At 47.2% G+C, this 24,232-nt stretch overlaps 1 protein-coding gene across 5 annotated transcripts in view; it reads right to left on the bottom strand.

Moving 5' to 3' along the window:
* Positions 1-24,232, bottom strand: part of POLG2 (DNA polymerase gamma 2, accessory subunit) — a 278,334-nt gene that overhangs the window by 162,801 nt on the left and 91,301 nt on the right. For 3 of the 5 annotated variants that reach the window (XM_086930920.1, XM_086930921.1, XM_086930919.1), the window contains exons 2-3: positions 23,636-23,768; positions 23,396-23,496 (exon numbers count right to left, since the gene is read on the bottom strand). In XM_086930920.1, coding sequence (XP_086787046.1) covers positions 23,396-23,496; positions 23,636-23,654 — 120 coding nt within the window. In that variant the 5' untranslated portion in view covers positions 23,655-23,768. Of the gene's footprint in view, positions 1-23,395; positions 23,502-23,635; positions 23,769-24,232 lie in introns of all 5 variants that reach the window. The other 2 variants (XM_086930918.1, XM_086930922.1) reach the window with 1 other exon arrangement.

A 24,232-nucleotide genomic window follows, 5' to 3' on the forward strand; every position in this document is an offset into this window, starting at 1 on the left:
TTTCTGACTTCTTTTCAAGATTTGAGGAAACATTCCATGATTTTAGTGGCAGGTCATTGGCTGATGATACGGGTAAGCATTCTTTTGTTGATAAATTGTTCGCTAATATGTTGCCGGAAATAGCTAGTCGCTTAAAGGCCTGCGAGAGTTCTTGGACCATGTCTTCCCCAGTTTCCCTTTTGACTAGGGCTCAGTATTATAAGCGACAGAAACAGGAAGCGAAAGGCAGGGAGGATAAGGTTAAAAGAATTAAAAGACAAAAGTTATGTTGGCTCAAGTATATGGTCCACCATTTAGGCGAGGTGGAAGAGGCGGATGTGCAATGTGTACACCTGGGGTGCCCCTTCTCCCTTGAGCAAATTTGTCCCCCGATCAGTGTGTTTATTGAAAAGAGACTGGGCATTGACATCTGAGTGCCCTCTTTTGCAAAGTCAGCACTACCAACGGGGAAGGGGTAGTATGAGAAGACGCCAAGGGAATCCGGGAAACAGGGGAGGTGCAGGAGCTCGCCCCAGATTTGAAGCAGTTGAACAAGGACCAAATTACTCTAATACTTTTGATAGACGAAATCAATATCAAATGTCTGATTACTCTGATGAGGTCCTTGCAGATTCTGATTATGCATAGGGATGCCTAGGACGGGGTAAGGAACCGGTTGAGGTGCCAGTAGATCAAATGGGTCCTTCTGTTGACGCAAACGTCTTGGGATCTACTGGTCGGTTTCTGGTTGATACAGGTGCTACCCGTAGTAGTCTGCCTAAAATGGTTCCTAGGTTTCACCTGTCCAGCACAATAACATTGATAGGATTTGATGGGACACCTACACCTATCCCACTTTCACAGCCACTGGAATTCAGACTTGATAAATTTACTGCAGCATGCCCATTTTTGCTCTCCCCTACCCCACCGGATAACATTGTGGGTATATATACAATTAAATATCTCGTGCCACAATACGTTGTTCTCCGGAAGGTGTGCGTGTTATTATGAATGACAATTATCCAATTGTTGAGAGGTCCTGTCTTATCAATGAGGATGTCGCCCTGGCATCCTTACCCAGTACTTTGTGGGCTAAATCAGATACTGATATGGGTCAAATGGTTATTCCACCTGTACATATTCAAGTAAAGGAGGGTGTTTCATTGCCTCGCCTGCCCCAATATAAAATTTCCAGAGAAGGTGAAGAAGCATTGGCACACATTGTTCAGGATTTGATTAAAGTGGGGGTAGTGGAAGAGGTCCCCTATAACACTTGCAATAGCCCTATCCTTCCGATATTGAAAGAAGACACTGATACTAAAATTTACAGATTCATTATTGATTTGCGAGAAGTAAAATAAAATTGTAGTGCCCCAATATAGACTACACTTCTCACTATGGTCCCTCCTACTGCCACTACATTTTTGGTGATTGATTTGAAGAATGCTTTCTTCTCGATACCAGTTCACCTTGAAAGCCATTATTTGTTCGGGTTCACCCTGAAAAATAGATCATATCGGTTCTGTGGAGATCCACAGGGCTATATAGAGAGTCCCAGCCTTTACAGTCAGGCATTAAAAAGGCAGCTTGATTCCTTTCCTGTACCAAAAAGGGTGGCTCTTATTCAATACATCGATGACATCATGTTGGATGCAGATACCCCTGAGCCGTGGGAAGAAGGAACACTGTTATTGTTATTATTTCTTGCCTCTCACAATCACAAAGTCTTGTGAAAGAAATTTTAATTTTGTAGACAGTAGGTTACCTATTTAGGTCACCTCTTGTCTAAGGGGGGACGTGCACTTACACCAGATCGCATTTAGAACATTTTATATACTTCCGTGCCCCATACTCAGAAGGATGTCCGTGCACAGATTGGCCTCCCTTCTATTTGGAGGCAGTTTTTCACACATTATTAAACCTTTGTTGGCCCTTTCTTGCCCCTCCCATGGACTACTGAATGTCAGAATGCCTTCCAGCAGTCACGCAAGCTCTTTGTTCTGCACCAGTATTAGGTACTAATCTGCCCTTGTTTGTTGATAACTATTTCCAAAATGTGTTCTCCCTATTTCTGTTTTCATGCTTACTGAGCAGAAACCCTGTATGAAAGACCTGTGTTCTGTGACTTCAGTGTACTACCTCCTCCAGCACATGAAAGTGCTGGGTGGACATGGTCCAACTTATCAGTGATTAATAAACTTGTTATTTATTCCTACTCCAGTGCTGATCTCTACTTTGTTGGTTTTTGAACCCATGGACAAAAGGGTGACTGTGCACCAGTGTACCCCTAAGAAAGGAGTACATTTCAACATCTTGTCCTGCCCCGGATGTCCTGCCAGGGGTATATCATGAGCCAGCCCCAGTAGGAAGGCCCTGTAACACTGGGGGACCACAAGGGCTGCCCCAGGTCCTAGAACCTTAAGCACACTGACTAGGTCATTCTCCCAGTAGATAACCTGCATCTCCAGAGGCATTACCAGCAGCCTGGGACTCAACTTGCCATCGTATGCACTCTAGAGTTGGGCACTCTTTATGCGTCTAACAGAATTCCTCCTTGGTGGGTCCACCCTCAAGTTGCCATCCAGCAAGTTCAGGCAGGTCTCTTAGGGCAACAATGTAGTTCCCGGTAGGCTCAGGGCCGACATCCTCAGGAGCCCAGTCAACCAAGATTGTGGGAACTTTAGGGACCGGTTTCTAGCATCTCTTGCCCTTCCACTTGTTGGCAGTTGCACTGTGTCAGTTCTGACAGCACTGCAGCTGGGCTAGAACAGCACCTTCAGGCCTACATCCAAGGGGTCCAGGATAAGGGTAGCACCACTTGGAGGGCAAGACTCACAACAAGTATAGTGCGGGTGTTGGGATGAAGGCGTTAGGAGATTTTTCTGTCCCTGAGGCGCTGATCAGGAGGCCAGCCAACTAGCCCTTGGAGTCACTCTGGTGGTCCTTGGTTCATTATACCGGTGCACTTTGGCAGCAAAGTAACAGTTCTTTTTGCAGATGTGTACTGAAGTGTTCAGTATGAGAGTCCACTATTTATACATGGTGCCCCCTTTGCACTCGTGCTCTCTATCTTGTAAAACAGTCTTCCCCTGCAGAACTCCAACAACCTCCTCCCTTCAGGAAACAACTGAAAACATATTTGTTCCAATTAGTCTGCCCTCTGCTCTCCCACTTCTCTCACCCCAATGCCTAGAAGCAATTCAGTTATATAGCATGTGGAGTACATATATGGTTAAATAAAACAATAACTATCTAGGAAAACAAAGGAACACCCCACTAAAAGCTTACATCTCTCTTACTGGTCTTTCACAGACTCAGTGACTCAGCAAAGGATCGTGTGCCGTTCTCCCAGTTTCAAAACAACTGAAAGTGAAGCAGAGTAGGTAACTTATAGAGCAAAGCAAAAGGAATGATTTGGGTAAAAGATGAGCAGTTAAGGAGAACTCTGAATCCACTAAACTGTAGTGAAAAAGCAGGAATGCATGTGACCAGATGTGTTCAGTGATTTTCGAGCTCTCACATGCACAACTGTACTAACACAGAACCTGAATATGTGTGGCACTCAGCTAGTATTTATGTATGCTTGGATTTGCTTACAAAACAAATCACGTTACAAATAGCAATGTTATACTAGAAGCAAGAGAGCCCCCATGAGAACCACATGCCCGGGTAAAGGTAAACTAGACCTCTTTATAACAAGGAACTAGGCAACAACGTTTGTGGCTTTGGATCAGACGCTAAGAACCTAGCACTGAAAATTTTCCTAAAGTTGAGGAAATGTGCGCCCATGGAAACACATTGTGAGCAGTAATATTGCCTTGTTCCAGGGCAACTCAGTCAAAATAATTTGAATAAAAGCGGGAAGGGTGTAGTGGAGAGGTGAAGGAGTCTTCGGCACTACTATGTGTCTCTTAGCGGAACACAGTGTGTGGTTCCAAAGTGCATAGTGTACTTGAAGTACATTAATAAATTAGGCTGAAGTTTTGGCAACTGTATGGAAGTCTACAAAGAGAAATCACAGTGAGGAATGCGCTCAAAGATTTTGAGCAACAACCTAGCTAGAAACAGACAAAAATCTCAACAAAACGCACCACTCAGGAGGGAACAAGTGCAAATGGTTCATCAGTTGTGTTTTGACGAGCTCATTGACAGAGGAGAATAGTACCCCTGACCTGTTCCTGAAGTCCCCAAAGATGGTTTTTTCAGGTGTTCGTCTGGATGAATGATTCAGCATGGTGTCTGGAAGAGGACCCACAACATCTGCTGAGCAAGTGAGCAGCTTCTGTAATTTGGCATGATAGACTGATTATGTGCACTCAAACGGGTATAATATGTAGCATGTGTAAGAACTGTCACAGTCCAAATTCAAAACAAGGACTATGTAGTTTTGATCTTTTGTTCATTATTCCAGCCAGAACTTCTTCAGGGCTAGCAAACTATGAGTCTTTGTCGGAGTTTGTTTTTTTTTGCTTCAATGGAGCAATTGTTTTAAGTCAGAGCACAGTTTCCAATCCTGTGAATAATTGTGCAAAGGATTTTACCTACATTTTCATGGCAACCTTTTATAAACGCATGGGCAGTATCAGGTTGTCCCCTTCAGAGAAAGGCTTGCAGTTAAAAAATAATGGCTGGAATAGTGAAGCGTGGCCATAGGATCGAAAATACAGCATCGATGTATAAAAGACCTATGTTCTGTGGCTTCAGTGTACTACCTTCTACAGCACCTGAGAGTGCTGTGTGGTCCCACTTATCAGTGATTAATAAACTTGTTATTTATTTCTACTCCAGTGCTGATCTCTACTTTGTTGGTTTTTGTACCCATGGACAAAAGGGTGACCCTACACCAGTGTACCCCTAAAAAAAGGAGTACATTTCCACAGTTGGCGCCAGACTCTTGAGGCCCCATTGGACACGCGGCCATCCGAAGGAGTGGTCTTGACGGAGGATTGGAATTTTGCTGAGGAAGCGCACTGCACGAGGAGACCTTTGTCTTTGCAGGCCGACGTGACTTTCCCAGTTTTACCGATTTGACCCTCCAGGTGTTAGTTGATCTCAATTGGGGTTTTCTTTGGCGCAATTTTGGAGAGACCATTAGGTCGACAGGAGATCAGCAGGTGGGAATTGGAGTCTTCTGTTTGGTAAGGTCGCTAAAGTGGCACTCCTGATTTGTTAAGCCTGGGCTTTTTGTTTGAATTTGTTATTTAATTTTTGCAAAAATTGAAGGCAGGTAATGTGGAGATTTTTTTCCTTTTAAAGTATTTTTAGTAGTAATATTTTACTAATATTTGTAGAATATGCCTGCTCTCAGCACACTCCGTAGGTGGTGTTGCTGCTCTTGTGGTACCAAAACCAGTTTAGGACAAAGTCAGCCGGGTCCCCCAGAGGGAAGGCCTAATCGAGATATGTATGTCAAATATGGTATTTCTTCCATAATGTACGGTCCACTATGGAACAAATACACACAAAACAGATTCTGATCTACAATTGCCAGTGAATGGGTCATTTGATTTTAAAAAGGTTCAATATGTAGAGCAGTGTTTATGTGGGGGAAAGAAATGCGAGAGAGCAAAAAAGCAGAAGCTAGAGCAACAAAAAAATACAACGAAAAACTATATATCAAAAAGAGCTAGAATTAAAAAAAATAAAGAATAGAAGGAAAAATAGAAAAAGAAGATAGAGAACGTTGATTAAAGATAAATGGCCAGTACCCTATTAGGAGCCCTATTTATCCCATGCTTAATAAACCTCAGGATGAATTCATCTTATTAGATCGATCCCCACCCAAGTATAAATTCCCCACTCCAAGTGCCCCTGTGGATGAGGATTGACCTTGCCAAATATGGATATGTTATTTGGGCTTATTTTGCCTCCTGATATGTGGAGAACAATACATAAAATAGATGATAATGTAGCATATGTATGATGACACCTGGGAACATTTAGAACAAATAGATGCGGAAAGGGAGCCTGCGCAGAAACCTCAGAAGGAGAGATTAGATCTTCCTAAAGCTATTGTGACTAAGTTAAAGACTCTCATACCCCCTAAGAAAATAGATTGGACTAAGTTAGAGTCCTGTAACAGAAAACGGATGAGGCAGTTTCTGACTTCTTTCCAAGATTTGAGGAAACATTCCATGATTTTAGTGGCAGGTCATTGGCTGATGATACGGTTAAGCATTCTTTTGTTGATAAATTGTTCGCTAATATGTTGCCGGAAATAGCTAGTCGCTTAAAGGCCTGCGAGAGTTCTTGGACCATGTCTTCCCCAGTTTCCCTTTTGACTAGGGCTCAGTATTATAAGCGACAGGAACAGGAAGCGAAAGGCAGGGAGGATAAGGTTAAAAGAATTAAAAGACAAAAGTTATGTTGGCTCAAGTATATGGTCCACCATTTAGGCGAGGTGGAAGAGGCGGATGTGCAATGTGTACACCTGGGGTGCCCCTTCTCCCTTGAGCAAATTTGTCCCCCGATCAGTGTGTTTATTGAAAAGAGACTGGGCATTGACATCTGAGTGCCCTCTTTTGCAAAGTCAGCACTACCAACGGGGAAGGGGTAGTATGAGAAGACGCCAAGGGAATCCGGGAAACAGGGGAGGTGCAGGAGCTCGCCCCAGATTTGAAGCAGTTGAACAAGGACCAAATTACTCTAATACTTTTGATAGACGAAATCAATATCAAATGTCTGATTACTCTGATGAGGTCCTTGCAGATTCTGATTAATCATAGGGATGCCTAGGACGGGGTAAGGAACCGGTTGAGGTGCCAGTAGATCAAATGGGTCCTTCTGTTGACGCAAACGTCTTGGGATCTACTGGTCGGTTTCTGGTTGATACAGGGGCTACCCGTAGTAGTCTGCCTAAAATGGTTCCTAGGTTTCCCCTGTCCAGCACAATAACATTGATAGGATTTGATGGGACACCTACACCTATCCCACTTTCACAGCCACTGGAATTCAGACTTGATAAATTTACTGCAGCATGCCCATTTTTGCTCTCCCCTACCCCACCGGATAACATTGTGGGTATATATACAATTAAATATCTCGTGCCACAATACGTTGTTCTCCGGAAGGTGTGCGTGTTATTATGAATGACAATTATCCAATTGTTGAGAGGTCCTGTCTTATCAATGAGGATGCCGCCCTGGCATCCTTACCCAGTACTTTGTGGGCTAAATCAGATACTGATATGGGTCAAATGGTTATTCCACCTGTACATATTCAAGTAAAGGAGGGTGTTTCATTGCCTCGCCTGCCTCAATATAAAATTTCCCGAGAAGGTGAAGAAGCATTGGCACACATTGTTCAGGATTTGATTAAAGTGGGGGTAGTGGAAGAGGTCCTCTGTAACACTTGCAATAGCCCTATCCTTCCGATATTGAAAGAAGACACTGATACTAAAATTTACAGATTCATTATTAATTTGCGAGAAGTAAAATAAAATTGTAGTGCCCCAATATAGACTACACTTCTCACTATGGTCCCTCCTACTGCCACTACATTTTGGGTGATCGATTTGAAGAATGCTTTCTTCTCGATACCAGTTCACCTTGACAGCCATTATTTGTTCGGGTTCACCCTGAAAAATAGATCATATCGGTTCTGTGGAGATCCACAGGGCTATATAGAGAGTCCCAGCCTTTACAGTCAGGCATTAAAAAGGCAGCTTGATTCCTTTCCTGTACCAAAAAGGGTGGCTCTTATTCAATATATCGATGACATCATGTTGGATGCAGATACCCCTGAGCCGTGGGAAGAAGGAACACTGTTATTGTTATTATTTCTTGCCTCTCACAATCACAAAGTCTTGTGACAGAAATGTTAATTTTGTAGACAGTAGGTTACCTATTTAGGTCACCTCTTGTCTAAGGGGGGACGTGCACTTACACCAGATCGCATTTAGAACATTTTATATACTTCCGTGCCCCATACTCAGAAGGATGTCCGTGCACAGATTGGCCTCCCTTCTATTTGGAGGCAGTTTTTCACACATTATTAAACCTTTGTTGGCCCTTTTTTGCCCCTCCCATGGACTACTGAATGTCAGAATGCCTTCCAGCAGTCATGCAAGCTCTTTGTTCTGCACCAGTATTAGGTACTAATCTGCCCTTGTTTGTTGATAACTATTTCCAAAATGTGTTCTCCCTATTTCTGTTTTCATGCTTACTGAGCAGAAACCCTGTATGAAAGACCTGTGTTCTGTGACTTCAGTGTACTACCTCCTCCAGCACATGAAAGTGCTGTGTGGACATGGTCCAACTTATCAGTGATTAATAAACTTGTTATTTATTCCTACTCCAGTGCTGATCTCTACTTTGTTGGTTTTTGAACCCATGGACAAAAGGGTGACTGTGCACCAGTGTACCCCTAAGAAAGGAGTACATTTCAACATCTTGTCCTGCCCCGGATGTCCTGCCAGGGGTATATCATGAGCCAGCCCCAGTAGGAAGGCCCTGTAACACTGGGGGACCACAAGGGCTGCCCCAGGTCCTAGAACCTTAAGCACACTGACTAGGTCATTCTCCCAGTAGATACCCTGCATCTCCAGAGGCATTACCAGCAGCCTGGGACTCAACTTGCCATTGTATGCACTCTAGAGTTGGGCACTCTTTATGCGTCTAACAGAATTCCTCCTTGGTGGGTCCACCCTCAAGTTGCCATCCAGCAAGTTCAGGCAGGTCTCTTAGAGCAACAATATAGTTCCCGGTAGGCTCAGGGCCGACATCCTCAGGAGCCCAGTCAACCAAGATTGTGGGAACTTTAGGGACCGGTTTCTAGCATCTCTTGCCCTTCCACTTGTTGGCAGTTGCGCTGTGTCAGTTCTGACAGCACTGCAGCTGGGCTAGAACAGCACCTTCAGGCCTACATCCAAGGGGTCCAGGATAAGGGTATCACCACTTGGAGGGCAAGACTCACAACAAGTATAGTGCGGGTGTTGGGATGAAGGCGTTAGGAGATTTTTCTGTCCCTGAGGCGCTGATCAGGAGGCCAGCCAACTAGCCCTTGGAGTCACTCTGGTGGTCCTTGGTTCATTATACCGGTGCACTTTGGCAGCAAAGTAACAGTTCTTTTTGCAGATGTGTACTGAAGTGTTCAGTATGAGAGTCCACTATTTATACATGGTGCCCCCTTTGCACTCGTGCTCTCTATCTTGTAAAACAGTCTTCCCCTGCAGAACTCCAACAACCTCCTCCCTTCAGGAAACAACTGAAAACATATTTGTTCCAATTAGTCTGCCCTCTGCTCTCCCACTTCTCTCACCCCAATGCCTAGAAGCAATTCAGTTATATAGCATGTGGAGTACATATATGGTTAAATAAAACAATAACTATCTAGGAAAACAAAGGAACACCCCACTAAAAGCTTACATCTCTCTTACTGGTCTTTCACAGACTCAGTGACTCAGCAAAGGATCGTGGGCCGTTCTCCCAGTTTCAAAACAACTGAAAGTGAAGCAGAGTAGGTAACTTATAGAGCAAAGCAAAATGAATGATTTGGGTAAAAGATGAGCAGTTAAGGAGAACTCTGAATCCACTAAACTGTAGTGAAAAAGCAGGAATGCATGTGACCAGATGTGTTCAGTGATTTTCGAGCTCTCACATGCACAACTGTACTAACACAGAACCTGAATATGTGTGGCACTCAGCTAGTATTTATGTATGCTTGGATTTGCTTACAAAACAAATCACGTTACAAATAGCAATGTTATACTAGAAGCAAGAGAGCCCCCATGAGAACCACATGCCCGGGTAAAGGTAAACTAGACCTCTTTATAACAAGGAACTAGGCAACAACGTTTGTGGCTTTGGATCAGACGCTAAGAACCTAGCACTGAAAATTTTCCTAAAGTTGAGGAAATGTGCGCCCATGGAAACACATTGTGAGCAGTAATATTGCCTTGTTCCAGGGCAACTCAGTCAAAATAATTTGAATAAAAGCAGGAAGGGTGTAGTGGAGAGGTGAAGGAGTCTTCGGCACTACTATGTGTCTCTTAGCGGAACACAGTGTGTGGTTCCAAAGTGCATAGTGTACTTGAAGTACATTAATAAATTAGGCTGAAGTTTTGGCAACTGTATGGAAGTCTACAAAGAGAAATCACAGTGAGGAATGCGCTCAAAGATTTTGAGCAACAACCTAGCTAGAAACAGACAAAAATCTCAACAAAACGCACCACTCAGGAGGGAACAAGTGCAAATGGTTCATCAGTTGTGTTTTGACGAGCTCATTGACAGTGGAGAATAGTACCCCTGACCTGTTCCTGAAGTCCCCAAAGATGGTTTTTTCAGGTGTTCGTCTGGATGAATGATTCAGCATGGTGTCTGGAAGAGGACCCACAACATCTGCTGAGCAAGTGAGCAGCTTCTGTAATTTGGCATGATAGACTGATTATGTGCACTCAAACGGGTATAATATGTAGCATGTGTAAGAACTGTCACAGTCCAAATTCAAAACAAGGACGATGTAGTTTTGATCCTTTGTTCATTATTCCAGCCAGAACTTCTTCAGGGCTAGCAAACTATGAATCTTTGTCAGAGTTTTTTTTTTTTTTGCTTCAATGGAGCAATTGATTTAAGTCAGAGCACAGTTTCCAATCCTGTGAATAATTGTGCAAAGGATTTTACCTACATTTTCATGGCAACCTTTTATAAACGCATGGGCAGTATCAGGTTGTCCCCTTCAGAGAAAGGCTTGCAGTTAAATAATAATGGCTGGAATAGTGAAGCGTGGCCATAGGATCGAAAATACAGCATCGATGTTTGGACAGTCTCAGCTCGTACATACGTTACTTACTATACCTGTCTGAGTTGACAGTATTGAACTTTCACATATATCTGCCACACATTCTTGAAATTCCTCTACAGACAGTGGATTCTGTTAGTAGCTGTGTATAATGCTTACACCAGACCATTTACTAGCTAGGAACAGACAGAGAATGTGGGATTTCGTGTAAGCCTAGACACTACTGTAACCTGTTTGGAATATTTGCAATGACACAATAACAGAACCTCAGTCACTTGTTCCGTGTTCTTGTGACAACCTTGCTGATGAAAGAGATGAGCGAGGTAGGCTTATCAACACCAAGATGAGGAAACCAGAGTGACCAAACTGCCCTTCATTTTCAGTAAAATCAATGGGCGTAGAGAAAAGGCTTATAGACTTCCCTCCAATGCACCATCTAGCTGCTCCACCCCGAAAAGACAGGCTCCATCGCTTACAGTACGCAAACCGTTCCCACCTAGAGTTCTTGTGGGTGGCAAAGGTGCTGATGGCTGAATGCTGCAAAGCTTTAATGCGGAAGCCAAGCACGCCAACTGACCTGCATACAGTGCCTGATCTGTAATTGTTCAAGAATCTTTGCTACGGTCAGAGGATGGGACCTTCAAAACAGACCTCAATTTGTTGCTGATAACCTAGATTCCACATGGACAGTAATAATGTCCTACTGACGTACATCTGAAAATTGCATCTATATTAAATGTGGTTCAGCCACAGTGTTAAAAGAGATCCTTTGTTTGAGTAGTTCCCTCACAAAAAAGGACTGTAAGGAGACGTTAGTTCAAGGTAATGTCATCAGTCTGTATAAGAAGCCAATGGTAAAAAGACCATGAAAACAAGATAAAAATAAAGGTACCTTTGACTTTTGGGGGTCCATTTGATCCCAATAACTCTCAACCACTGAGCGTAACAGCATGTCAAAGGGCCAGACGCTTGAGACTCAAAAGGTGCGGTTTGGTCAAGTAATCTCTTCGGACTTGACCAGTCACAAAAAAGGCATCCGTTTTGGATCGAACCTTAAATATCAAAAGTGGCCAAGGTATCATTAACATTTCAAAATCCTGGGATGTCACCAGCTCTGGTTTTCTAACACACACTGGTCACACAACCCATGTAACATACATTCCTCTGAAGTCCACATTCTGAACAGAGTTGAATAGAGGAGCAACAGGTTTGAGTTGAAATACAGCCCCCAAGACCGGTAAAGGGATGTGATTGGATTCTCAGTGGAAGGCACTATAGCAGAAGAATGCACTTTCTACCTCCTACCTTGGCAAGAAATCCTGTATTTACATTTCGCCAAAACCTTTGAACCATAAAGAGCTGTAGACATTACTCTAACCTAGTATTCTTCAATGGATAACAAGATGGCTCAATCACCAAAGACCGTGCACTTTATTATGGCACCAACCCTACTAGTCACCATGAGAGAGCATTTGTGAATGTATTTGTTGTTTTCTTGGTACACTATCAGATAAACAGAAGTGGTATTCTTAACAGTAACAATTTTAGCAATGTCAATGGAGTAGACTCTATGTAGAAGTATGTCGCAATTGTTTTCTATAAAATTACATAAACCATCTGAGGAAATTGGTAAAGAACCTGAGGAACTGCAATTCTGACTAGGGCAATCACCTCATGCCTAATGGCTTTCCTGGATACGCATCACAATGAATTGTCAAAATGCTGAGTAGCATTCACATGTTGCATTTGATCTTCCAAGTACAGCTCTTTTCTACTAGGCTCAATTTGAATATCTTTCCAGAAACCGGTTGGTAAGTTGGAAAGAATTCTTTATTAAAACATATGTTTTTGGGGGGCGTGGCTTCGAGGGCGACGATGGCGGACGCGGCTCTGTAGAGCTCCTGCCGGCCCGCTACTTATCCGCCTAATTATCCTGGCCCCGAACCCCCTTTATTCCCCTTGCAAAGGCTGTGGTGTCTGCTGGAGACCGGGGGCGCCCGCTGGTGTGGTTGCTGGGGCCCCGGATCGTGCCTAGAGCGGCTCTTGGTGGCGGCGCCCACTGGGCCTGCTCGCCGCGTGGTGAGCCGGGATCTCAATTTTTGCCCCGCCCGCCCGCTGGCTCTGGCGCCGGGCTGACTGGGTGCGGCTGAGCCCGCTTGACTGCTTCTGGCTGGCCAGAGGAGGGAAGACGGAGTATCCTGCCGCTAGCACACCCGACTGAGCTGCTGAGGGTCGCGGGGCAGCGACCCTGTTGGAGGACTTCGCGGACCCGGAGGCAATCCGGATCCCCCCGGACTACTGGTGGCTGTGTGGCAGCGGCGCCGGCGAGGGGAAGGGGAACACCCGGCCCGGATTGTGGACGGCGGCGGGCCCTGCGGCGAGGCCCCGGGGAGTGCTGATCCGGCGGCTTGGCTGTGCCCTTGATTTCCACTGCATCGGCGGCGTGGACGGAGGTGTGTTGGCGCCCTTCTAGCCCCCTTGACTCTAGGCCCGAGATTGGCGGCTGCTACGCCCCAGAGGAGCGGCCTTGCCTGGGTGCCGCGGCCTCGGACCCCAATTGTGCCTCCTCATCGGCGGCGGTGTGGTGCCCGGCAGCCTGGCGACGGCGGAGGCGGCTGGCGTGCACCGGCGGAGCCCTGGGACGGTAGGGTGCTGAGCTGGCCGCTGCTTCTGCTACTGGAGTCCGGTGTCCCACCCGGGGTGTCTGCTTGATGTAACTTGGCGTGCTGGTGGCAGGTGGGTGAAGCGCTGTGCCCGACGGGGCCCGGATACCCCGGTCTTGGCCTGAGGGGCGGACAATATTGGTGTGTGGTGCCGAGATCTCCTATCCGGGTGTGAGTCGCCCCGCCGCAACTGCTGGAGCCATGACTAGAGGCGGGGGTGGCACGGGCGCCACCAAGCAGGGGCCCATAGATAAGTTCACTGGCCCCGGAGGGGGCGCGGGGAATGCCGGAGGTGGCCAGAGTGCTGGACCGGACAACGCGGCGCTGATGGCGGCCATCACGCAGTCCCGCGACATGTTGGATGCGAAGATTGGCGCGGTCGGTGCCGATTTGATGCTGCTGCGTCAAGATCTCCGCAACGCGGTCGCCCGCATCACAGAGACTGAAACCAGGGTTGCAGAGGTGGAAGGCGACGTCGGCACCCTTAAAAAGAAGGTGGCAGACATGGAGAGGATTCAGAAGGGCCTGGCGCTTCACGTGGAAGATGCAGAGGGGCGGGCGCGACGGAATAACCTGCGCTTTGTCGGTTTTCCGGAAGACTGCGAGAAGGGACCCATGGATGCCTTCCTGGCACGGTGGTCGGAGAGCTGGCTTCCCCCGAACACCCTGTCGCGCTGCTTTGTGGTGGAGCGCGCACATAGAGCCCTGACGCAGAAACCACCGGCGGGGGAGCGGCCTCGGCCAATCATTGCCAAAATCCTGAACTTTCACGACAGAGATGTCATTCTCCGGGAAGCGCGGCTCAAAGAGACATTGCTGTTCGACAACCATAAGATTATGATTTTCCCGGACTACACCAAGCTGGTCTAGCAGCAGCGACACTCCTTCCTGGCGGCGAAGGCCAAGTTGCGTGGCCTAAAAATCCAGTACTCGCTGCTCTATCCGGCCCGTCTCCGGGTGATCTTCAACTCCAGGACTCACTTCTTCGACTCTCCGGAGGCCGTTTTCCAGTGGACGGATGAGATGGTCAAGATCCGACCGAACACCCAGCCGGGGCTGAGCTCTGGACCCTCGCGCAGCTCATCCCAGGAGAGGAGCGACCCTCCCGGTAAAGGGAAACGTCGTCGGAAGTCCCGCTCACGACGGAGGTCCTTATCCTGAGACCCCCTCTTGGGGGACACACAGCCCGACACGGATCAATCTGGCAAGGAATCCTGATCATTCTATAACATTGGCACTTGTCGATTGCCTTTGGTCCATCGATGTACTCTATGGCGGACCGGACCTTGCTGATGGAGCAGACATTGACCGGTGCAGTATGAACGTGTGCTTTGGCTAGGCTTGAGGGCCCTCAGGGGGCTGATATACGTCTGCTGTGCCCTTCATGTGAACCAGATGCTTGTGTGATTGGGGTTCGGGGCACTGTTTGTGGGCTGCCTACTCCTCTTGGGGTTGGAGGGGTGGTCCTGGGGGTGCGCCCTGTTAGTGGGGGGAATTGTTGGGATCCATTGGTATGGTTGGCTTTAGGCGCTCTGTTCTGGGCCTGAAGCTCCCCATGCCGCGACAGGTACTTCAATGTTCTCTGAGGTATAGGGGTGGGGGGTGGGTCCTGGGAGTTGGGTTGTTTGGGGGTCGGGGTTGGTTGAGGGGGGTGACGGGGGTCGGGGTTGTTCTGAACGGGGTGCACGTGATTCTTGCAATATTTGCTAGTATGGTGTTGGAGACCTGGGTCGGGTCTTGGAGGTCGCAGAGACTTGCTCATCGAGACAATGGTTGACATCCCGCGACCAATACTTGCTGGTGCCTCTATGCGAATCTTGAGCTGGAATGTCCGGGGGCTGTTGGACAAGATCAAGCGTGGGGCTGTGCTACGCTGGGGCAAAAGGGAGTTGGCTGATGTGATGCTCCTTCAGGAAACACACATGCTGGGTACTAAAGCATTGAGTCTGCAGCGGTTTGGCTTTCATCAGGTATTCCATGCGGGGTTTACCAGGGGCTCAAGGGGGGTGGCCATTCTTGTTCACAAACGGCTGTCATATACTCATGAGCGTCACTGGCTTGATCCCCAGGGTCGGTTTGTGTTTGTGCAGGGGATGATTAGAGCAGAACCGGTAGTGTTTGGCAGTGTGTATGCCCCTCCCCCGCTGCAGTGGTCCCTGGCGGAGAAACTATTTGACTTGTGGACTGAGATTTCCCACTCCATGGCAGTGATTGGAGGAGACTGGAATGATGTTGCGGACAGGAGTCTGGACAGGCAGAGGATGCAGGGGGTCGCGGCCGCGGCCTCGCCCACGCGGCTGAATGCAATGATTGATGGATTGGGATGGGTGAATGCGTGGAGGCATCTGCATGCCGGGGTGCGGGAATATACTTATGTTTCAGCAGTACATGGTTCCCTGTCACGTTTGGATTGTGTGTTCGTGCCGGGGGCCTGCCTCGACAGGGTGAAAGGGGCTGCAATCTGGCCTCGTGGGCTGTCCGACCACTCCCCAGTAGCGGTACAGATTGACCTGTGCAGGGCACGCCAACCGTTCCGGTGGCGGATGTCTTCGTGGCATCTGCAGCGACCGGCCTACACCCAGCATATGCGCAGTGCAATCGCCCATTATTGGCAAGACAACCTCACGGAAGGGGTTGACGCGCTGACGGTATGGGAAGCCATGAAGCCCGCCCTGAGAAGTGTGGACATTGCTTGGTGTGCTTCTGCCCGCCGGATTCGGCAGGAGAGCATTGTTGCGGCGGCAGAGCGGGTGGGGGTGCTAGAGACGCGTTACCGGGGAGGGGGTGATGACGGGGTGCTGCGACTGCTTCTACAAGCGCAGCAATCCTATGCCTCGGTGTTGATGGATGAGGCTCGCCAAGCGTGGCTGGCTACGCGGAGCAGGGTGTACCAATGGGGTGACAAGTCCTGCACCATGCTTCATAGGCTCTGCCAGCAAACGATGCAACCGATCACCCTGCCTGGGCTTACGGATGAGGCGGGAGCTGTAATAACAGACCCTGCGGTTCTTGCGGCGAGCTTCGCGCGCTACTATGCGCAACAATACGCCTCTCGAGAGAGCCTGTCACCCGAGGCGATTGAAGGGTTCCTTGTGGAGGTCCCCCCCCTCGCGCGGTCTCAGACGAGGTACGGGACGCCTTAGACCTCCCCCTGACGGCAGAGGAGCTGGGTGATGCGTTGGGTCAACTTAACGTCGGTAAGGCGCTGGGACCGAGTGGGTTCCCCAGCGAATTCTATAAGAAATTCCACTTGCAGCTTGGACCGCACTATAGGCAGGCGTTGGAACTGGCGCGGGAGCGTGGTAGCCTGCCCTCGGACTGGCGTCAGGCCGAAATTGTGGTCTTCCAAAAACCGGGTAGGCCTCCCGACCGCCACGAATCCTATCGCCCAATATCTTTGATCAACTTTGAAGACAAGCTCCTGGCAAGGCCCTGGCGAACCGCCTGCTCCCGCATATAACAGACCTTGTCCACCCGGACCAGGCGGGTTTTATGCTACACCGGGCGACGAGACACAACATTCGGCGCGCACAGGCTGCGATAGACGCGGTGGGGGCGACCGGGGATCGGGCAGCGCTGTTGCTCGCTGACATTGATAGGGCGTTCGATTCGGTCAGCTGGACCTATCTCTTTGCCCTTCTGCCGCTTCTCAACTTGGGCCCGGTGTTCATCTCCTACGTGAAATTGCTCTATACAGACATTACTGCCTCGGTACGCGTCTCTGGGGCGATCTCCGAGACGTTCCCAATTGCCAGGGGCACCCGTCAGGGGTGTCCCCTTTCCCCTTATCTTTTTGCGTTGGCCATGGAGCCATTAGCCGCACGAGTGCGCCTGGACGCACTGTACCGGGGCTTTGTATGGGGGGCGGAACTTTCAGATCGTATTGCTTTGTATGCGGACGATGTCCTCTTCTTCATGACCGACCTTCACCGCACCGGCCCTCGTATATTAGATATAATGCGGGAGTTTGGCGAGGTGACGGGGCTCTTTCTCAATCCACGCAAATCAACCCTGTGGGTACTGGGGGATGAACCAGTGACATGCCAGTGGGCCGCGGCCCTGCGGGTGGCGGTCGGGGCCTGAAATATCTGGGCGTCTTCCTGTCGGCCTCGGCTGTGGTGGCGTGGGAGCGGAACGTGCAGCCGGTGTGGGACAAGGTCCAAATGGATGTTAAGACTTGGTCACGCATGCCCCTTAATATATATGGTAGATCCGCCATTTTTAAGATGGTTGCCCTGCCTCGACTTCTCTACCAACTACAGAATCACCCGCACAGGATTGACCCGCAGTGGTTCCGTCGTGTTAACTCCGTACTTGGCCGGTTCTTGTGGACCGGGGGTGCCTCCAGGGTGGCACTGCGGACATGCTTTCTCTCCACATACTGTGGCGGCCTAGCTACCACTGACCTTCTGTCCTATTACCAGGCCTCTCACCTCCTGGTGCTCAATGACTGGTGGTATGGAGATCATAGTGACCCGGCTAATGCGTTGGAGCACTCTCTGATGGGGGATGCCACACTCCATACTTTACTATACTCGGCCGGGCGGCGGAAGAAGCTGCCGCGGGTCACCCAGGTGGTCTTTGCGATTTGGCGACAAGCTTTGCGCCACATGGGTTGGTGGGGCAGGCTGACCGCCGAGACTCCGCTGTGGAATAATGGACTGCTTCCGGCGCTGGCTTCCCTGTCCGGCTTTGGAGGCTGGGACGCGATCGGAATTTCTTCACTTGGTCATGTCCTCACCGGGACTACACTCAAATCCTTCCAGGACCTTAGCTCCGAATTTCATATACCTAAGCCCCAATTTCAGGTACCTCCAATTCCGCCATGCTCTTGGACCAAGCGTAGTGGGTATAGATCAACTTCCCGACTTTAGCCCAATTGAAGCCAGGCTCTTTATGGGGGACTTGGGCAATAAGAAGGTTTCTCAGATATACCGCTCCCTGGTCACGCATTGCTCCTCTTCCCTCCTGACGCTGAAGGCCTCCTGGGAGGTTGATGTTGGCCCCTTGGATGAAGATGACTGGCGTGAGGCCCTTGAATCCCCCCGTGGGGCTGCCATAGCTGTCCGCCTCAGGTTTATTCAGTTTAAATACCTTCACAGGGCGTACTACACAAGGGAGAGATTGTGGAGAGCGGGCCTTATTGCCGCCCCGGAGTGCCTGAGGTGTGGTGCTGAACGGGGGACACTCTTACACACAGTGTGGTCTTGTGGGGGCCTGACCCGATTTTGGACTGGGGTTTGGAACTGCCTATAAGAGGTGCTAGCATGGGACCTCCCTCGTACGCCTCGGCTGGGCCTCCTCCATGTCCTGGAGAACGTAGGGGGCAACATATACAAACGACATCTTTTGTTACTGGGGTTGGTGGTGGCTAAACGGGACTTGGCGAAGGCGTGGAAGAGTGACCGCGCCCCCCCACTCAGCGCCTGGAAGGCGGGATTAGACTTTCTCATGGGGCTGGAATTACCTGTGTTTGAGGCCAGGGGGTGCCCCCGGAAGCACTATAAAATCTGGAAGCGGTGGGCGGACTATAGAGGGCTGACCCTGGACCCTCCGATTGACATAGATGATGTGCTACCTCCAGATGTGGACCCTGGAACTTAGGTTGATGACTGACACCTGCATTACCTTACATCTGTCGTTGTTATCTTGTGAACACGTGCACCGGGTTAGGGTGGGATAAGGGGTGGGTAGTTGGGGACGGGAGTTGGGTATGTTTAAAGGGGTTGGTGGGGCAGGGGGTGGGGTGGGGAATGCTTTGAAACTTCGGGTTCCTGGTCATGCTACTACCTGTGTATTACTGACAGTGTCCTCCTGATTGTGGAGAACTGTATTGATGCTTGCCTGAACTCTCAATAAATACGGTTATGAAAAAAAAAACATATGTTTTGTCAGAGTAGCCCTTCTTCCAGGTATTATTACTTCATGCGACCAATTAAACTAATGTACTCTAGGTGAGATTCTTTCCTCAATGGTTAACTTTGTATCCTCGTTTTATGGACCCAGTATTTATTTCAGTGTTCTTCGGTGTCTTTAGACTCCTCTCCACCGTGAATAGGAGAGAAGGCAGCAGCCAGAACATCTTGCTTGATTCTAGATGTCTTCTTCCCACACGGAATTCCTTTTCTTCTTCCTATTACTATGACGCCCACTGAAGAGAACACATGGCTGGGAAGGCAGCAGTCAAGAGAGTCTGCTAGATTCCTGGTTTGTTTGCACTACCTGGCATCCCTGTTCTCCCCTCCTACCCTGGTTACTACCGAAGAAAACATGTGCCTGAGAAGGCATCAGACAGGACACCTTACCTGGATTCCAAATCTGTTCTCTCCACTCAGTATCCTCTTTTCTTCCTCCCTCCTACTGAAGAGAGCATGTGCCGGAGAAGGCAGAAGTCATGACACATTGCTGGATTCCATGTTTGTTCTTCTGCCTTCCTCTAGCTTTACCTTTATATAGGAAAATGGGCAGGAACCCTAACCGGACCTTTTTCTGAGATTCACTGCCTGGATGGTGTGCTTAATGGCAACCACAGAGAGCCCAACCATTAAGAATGACAATCTCTGAATCCTGCCTGTGTGGGATCCTGCTCTACCTGGCCTCCCTGCTCCTGTGTGCGGATGTGTTTCCTCAGCTGGCTCATCTCCCTTCCTCTTCATCATTTACCCTACTCAGCGCACATCCTGAGACATTTTATGGGGGTCTGTATAGGACCAATTGGGACAGTTATGTTAAGGACACTTTCTTTTAATAAAGGTTTACTGGTGAAGGGGAATACATATGTTTGTGGTTTTGCCCATTGTTGTATGAGTGATGACCTTTTGATTGTCCCTCAGTCACTACTTTCACCTCTGCAATTAGCATTCCTACCTGGTTTTTGATTGTAGGACATCATGGATTGAGCACCTTGTTTTTGGGAAAGAATTTGAATACCTTACGATACTCATGGATCATAGAGCTTGGCCTAAAATGTGGGCTACAGCAGAAAAAGACCACTGATTTAGTGAAAACATTGTAAGTCAAGTAAAGTGTCCCCTTTGGATAAAATACATACCAGATACTTCACTTGCAACCTCATCCTTATAAACAGAATGAGTTCAATCCATACAGTCTAGCAAGAGCAAAGATGATGCAGATGGTCAAAATTAAAAGCGTGTATTATAACATTTATAAAAGAAGAATACAGTAAAATAGTTGTGCACATATCCTAACACAATAAAATAATTACACAAAAAATCATAACACAGTGGGAATAATACATAGAAAATAGTTCTAATTAAAATGGAAAATGACACAACAGTCAGACATAATTAAATCAAACTCCAAATTGTACATATATCTTGAATGGAGAAGTTATTTAGTCCAATGACTTAGCGTGTCACAATTCAAAATGGCATCGACGCGTTTCGGTTTTGGCAACTTGATTAAAAGCCAACACCTTCTTCAGGATTAAAATATAAATTCCCACATTTTACGGTATATCTCACTCGGGATATAAAAGGCCCTCAAGAATATTCCAATGCTTGGTCCAACCCTTCTTGGTAGGTAGGCCGCACTGAGTGGAGACGTTTTCATTACGTTTTCATTAGATTCGTCACAGGGTGGACCCACGATAATAAGACACAAACCCTTGTGATTCTAAAAATGAGGCCATTAGACGATGCACGTAAAATTGCGTTGCAATTATGCATCTTGCATCCGATTATACTCGAGATGAGGGATAGTACACACTCCCGTTAAAAGCTACACCGTCCGCAGTCTGCTCGCAAATATAGCGTAATGGCGTATAGAGATGTCCATGCCTTGATAGAGAAGTGCACTATAATCGGATGCAAGAGCCATAATTGCAACGTAATTTTACGTGCATCGTCTACTGGCCTCATTTTTAGAATCACAAGGGTTCGTGTCTTGTTATCGTCGGTAGCGGGTAGCGAAGTCAAGAGAGAATATTTTATTATCATAGTGCTACTAGTTTGAGTCTCGTTGAAGTGCTGAAAGGAAAGGACTGCAACACAATTTGTTCAGATTGTTTGCGGAGTGCAAGCATAAAGTACAATGCATAAAATATTGAAGATGTAAAGAAAATTAAATGCTATTATGGCAGATATACTGCATATATAAGGCAAAAAGTGCATACCTGTTAATTGAGGAAAAATGAAAATACCTGAAAAAACATAAGAATGTTTATAGGTCATATCAAGTTCTCTGGATCTATACTTGTTGAGTTTTTTTTAAATGCATTAGAAAATCAGCATAGAAAGAATAAAATACAAACTGTATTTGTGATCTTCAACGTAAAGACCACTTTTTCCATCCATAATCCATTTCAAGAGTTACCTTCTGAAAACTTGATATTGATACATTGGAAGTGAAAAGGAACAGCCAACTAGCAGTTTATTCAAACAACGATGCTAGATAATTTTGTTTTAGGTTCTCTTCTAAGATGAATTTTCATGTTTTGCACTGATGTGGTTTTCACTAATTTCTTTTAAAAAGTTTCATAAAGGAATGGAGATGTATGAATACTCGGATATCTTGCGTGTGAAAGAAAGTGCTTGCAAAGTTGTCTGCATGTGTGTTGTTGTATGTGTAACTGTGCAGAGTCATGATGGCTACAATGTCGTATCGCTTTGGAGTTCGACTGTCTATTTAATGTCAGTACCTTCCTAAATACTACTGATAAATAAGAAGCCATGAAATCTGAATACATTCTATTTAAATTTAGACTCAATTGATTACTGAAAGTTGCTTCCTTATCTTGTTGGAACAAGGGTCGAGTCACAGATTTATTGAGCACATTCGGCATGCAGACATGTGTGTGAGGATGAAGGTCCATGCCTTGCTAACATAATTAGAACTGGTGAGATTTTGCCCTCATTATACAATCTTGCTCATGTAGAAATTTCACGAAAATGGGTTTGAGGTTGGTCTAGGGTGGGTGGGTGTATCGATTAAGTTTGTGAACCAGTGACAAATTTAAAAGTTAATGAATTTTTAGCTTTTTTAGCTAGTGTCCCACCTACCTAAAACAGTTTTAGACTTACTCCTGCCAAAGGCAGGCGTATATCTATTTTGAGGGTGGAATTGGGAATATAATCCCTAGAAATTGATGGGTTTGTAGGTGAGTGGGCCCAAAAAATGTTACATACAAATGCATGTTAGCTCTCAATTACCACATGCAGAAGTGTACATTTTCATAAGGTTACTGCCTTTGAAGGCTTAATGCTAAGGGCTGTGTGGGTCAAGCCCTAGGTAGGAAATGTATTTTGAATAAATGCTACTCTTTTGCATAGGCGGTAATGGAATGTGACTGCACTTAAATTAAGACAGAATAAATCTATGAAGGAGAGGGTCACACGACATTTGGTCATAGTTTCTTGAAAAGATTGCAACTCGTCACTTGTCTTGAAATCCTGACCATATTCCACACATTGTTTTCAAGTGGGAGCCAGCCATATTAGTAGGAGTGAACAGAACTCGCAGAGTTTAACTCCGCGGAATCACATGAAAACTCTGCGAGATTCCACAAAGTTCCCCAAAAGGGCGGAAATTGGCACATTGCACAGCTGGCATGGATTTTTAGCACAGGTAGCTTGTTCCACGCTGAAAAATCAGAGCGCAGGGCACCATGCAGAGCACCAGAGAGCTCTGCTTCTTCAGTCAGTAGATCTTCTACACGAGCAGCAGCTTTCTCTCGGCAAACGGTGGAAACTGCTCGCGACCGCCTGTATTCAGAAAATCTTGCTGGGTGCCCTCCTAGCACCCGTAAATCGAGCTTGGGGACTTTCAATTCTCACTCACCAACTTACTGTTGGTGAGCCCCTCGCGGGGAAAAAACCCCGCCAAGCAGCGGTTGGAGGAATTTGGCCGGAACTCCGCGTTACATGCGTGATGCGGAGTGGCCAAACTCTGTCAACCCCGCCTGTGGAGCAGAATTTATCGCCCACCCCTGCACATCATGCTAGAGGGAGAAACACTAGCTTCCCGAAACACGGAGACAACACACTCCAAAAATGTACCTTTCTCCACCAAAGAAGTCGCTGACGCAGCCAGTAGTCGAGCCACTGTCCTGATGTTCGTGCAGAGCTAAACCAGACAAGCGAACAGAGTGTTCTTTCTCCTGTTCTTTAAAAAACACACAGAAAATTGATCAAAAAAGGAACGCTTATAAATTCTAAAAACACAATCACAGTTTTAGTGTTCTGCTGTACTTTCTTAACATTGGAAACTTCTGAAGCCAAAGCAAGGCATTTGTTTACCTCGTGGAGTGGTTGCCATTTTGACACAAAGAAGAATCGGGAACAGGATGGAAGCATACTCCAACCTCGGCGAGACCGAAAGGCAGTCGTCTGTTCACCAAGTCTAAGCACTGAACATATTGTTGCAAAGCACCTGAAAGAGAGAAAAACCATTATAGTCACTTGCAGTTCATGCAGCATTTCATGACACCTGAAGTGTAGGATGAGGCTGGTAGAACAGCTAGCTACGAAACCATTACAGACGGCACTCACAGCTCAATGTCACACCAAAGCAAAATTCAAAATAACTCACATCAACTTAGGGAAAGTTTAGGTACATTCACAGAAGTGTGTTCCCTACTGCTAATGACTGCTATTAATCTCTGTAGCGCTGACAATAAAGCCGAGTGGCAATTAGTGGATGAATTACCTAATTTTCACCACATATAACTTTCAGAAAAATGCTGTGAATTACGGTGGGCAGCTATCTGCATGAAAACTGTACGAAAGGTACGTACAAAGATCCCACAAAAGATCTGCTCATTGTACTCCGCAAACATGTGTATACGAATTGTATGTAAGGTTTACCCACAAAAAGTATGCCAGCTACTTGCTCAG

Source organism: Lissotriton vulgaris, chromosome 7, assembly GCF_964263255.1.
Source record: "Lissotriton vulgaris chromosome 7, aLisVul1.2, whole genome shotgun sequence".
NCBI lineage: Eukaryota > Metazoa > Chordata > Amphibia > Caudata > Salamandridae > Lissotriton > Lissotriton vulgaris.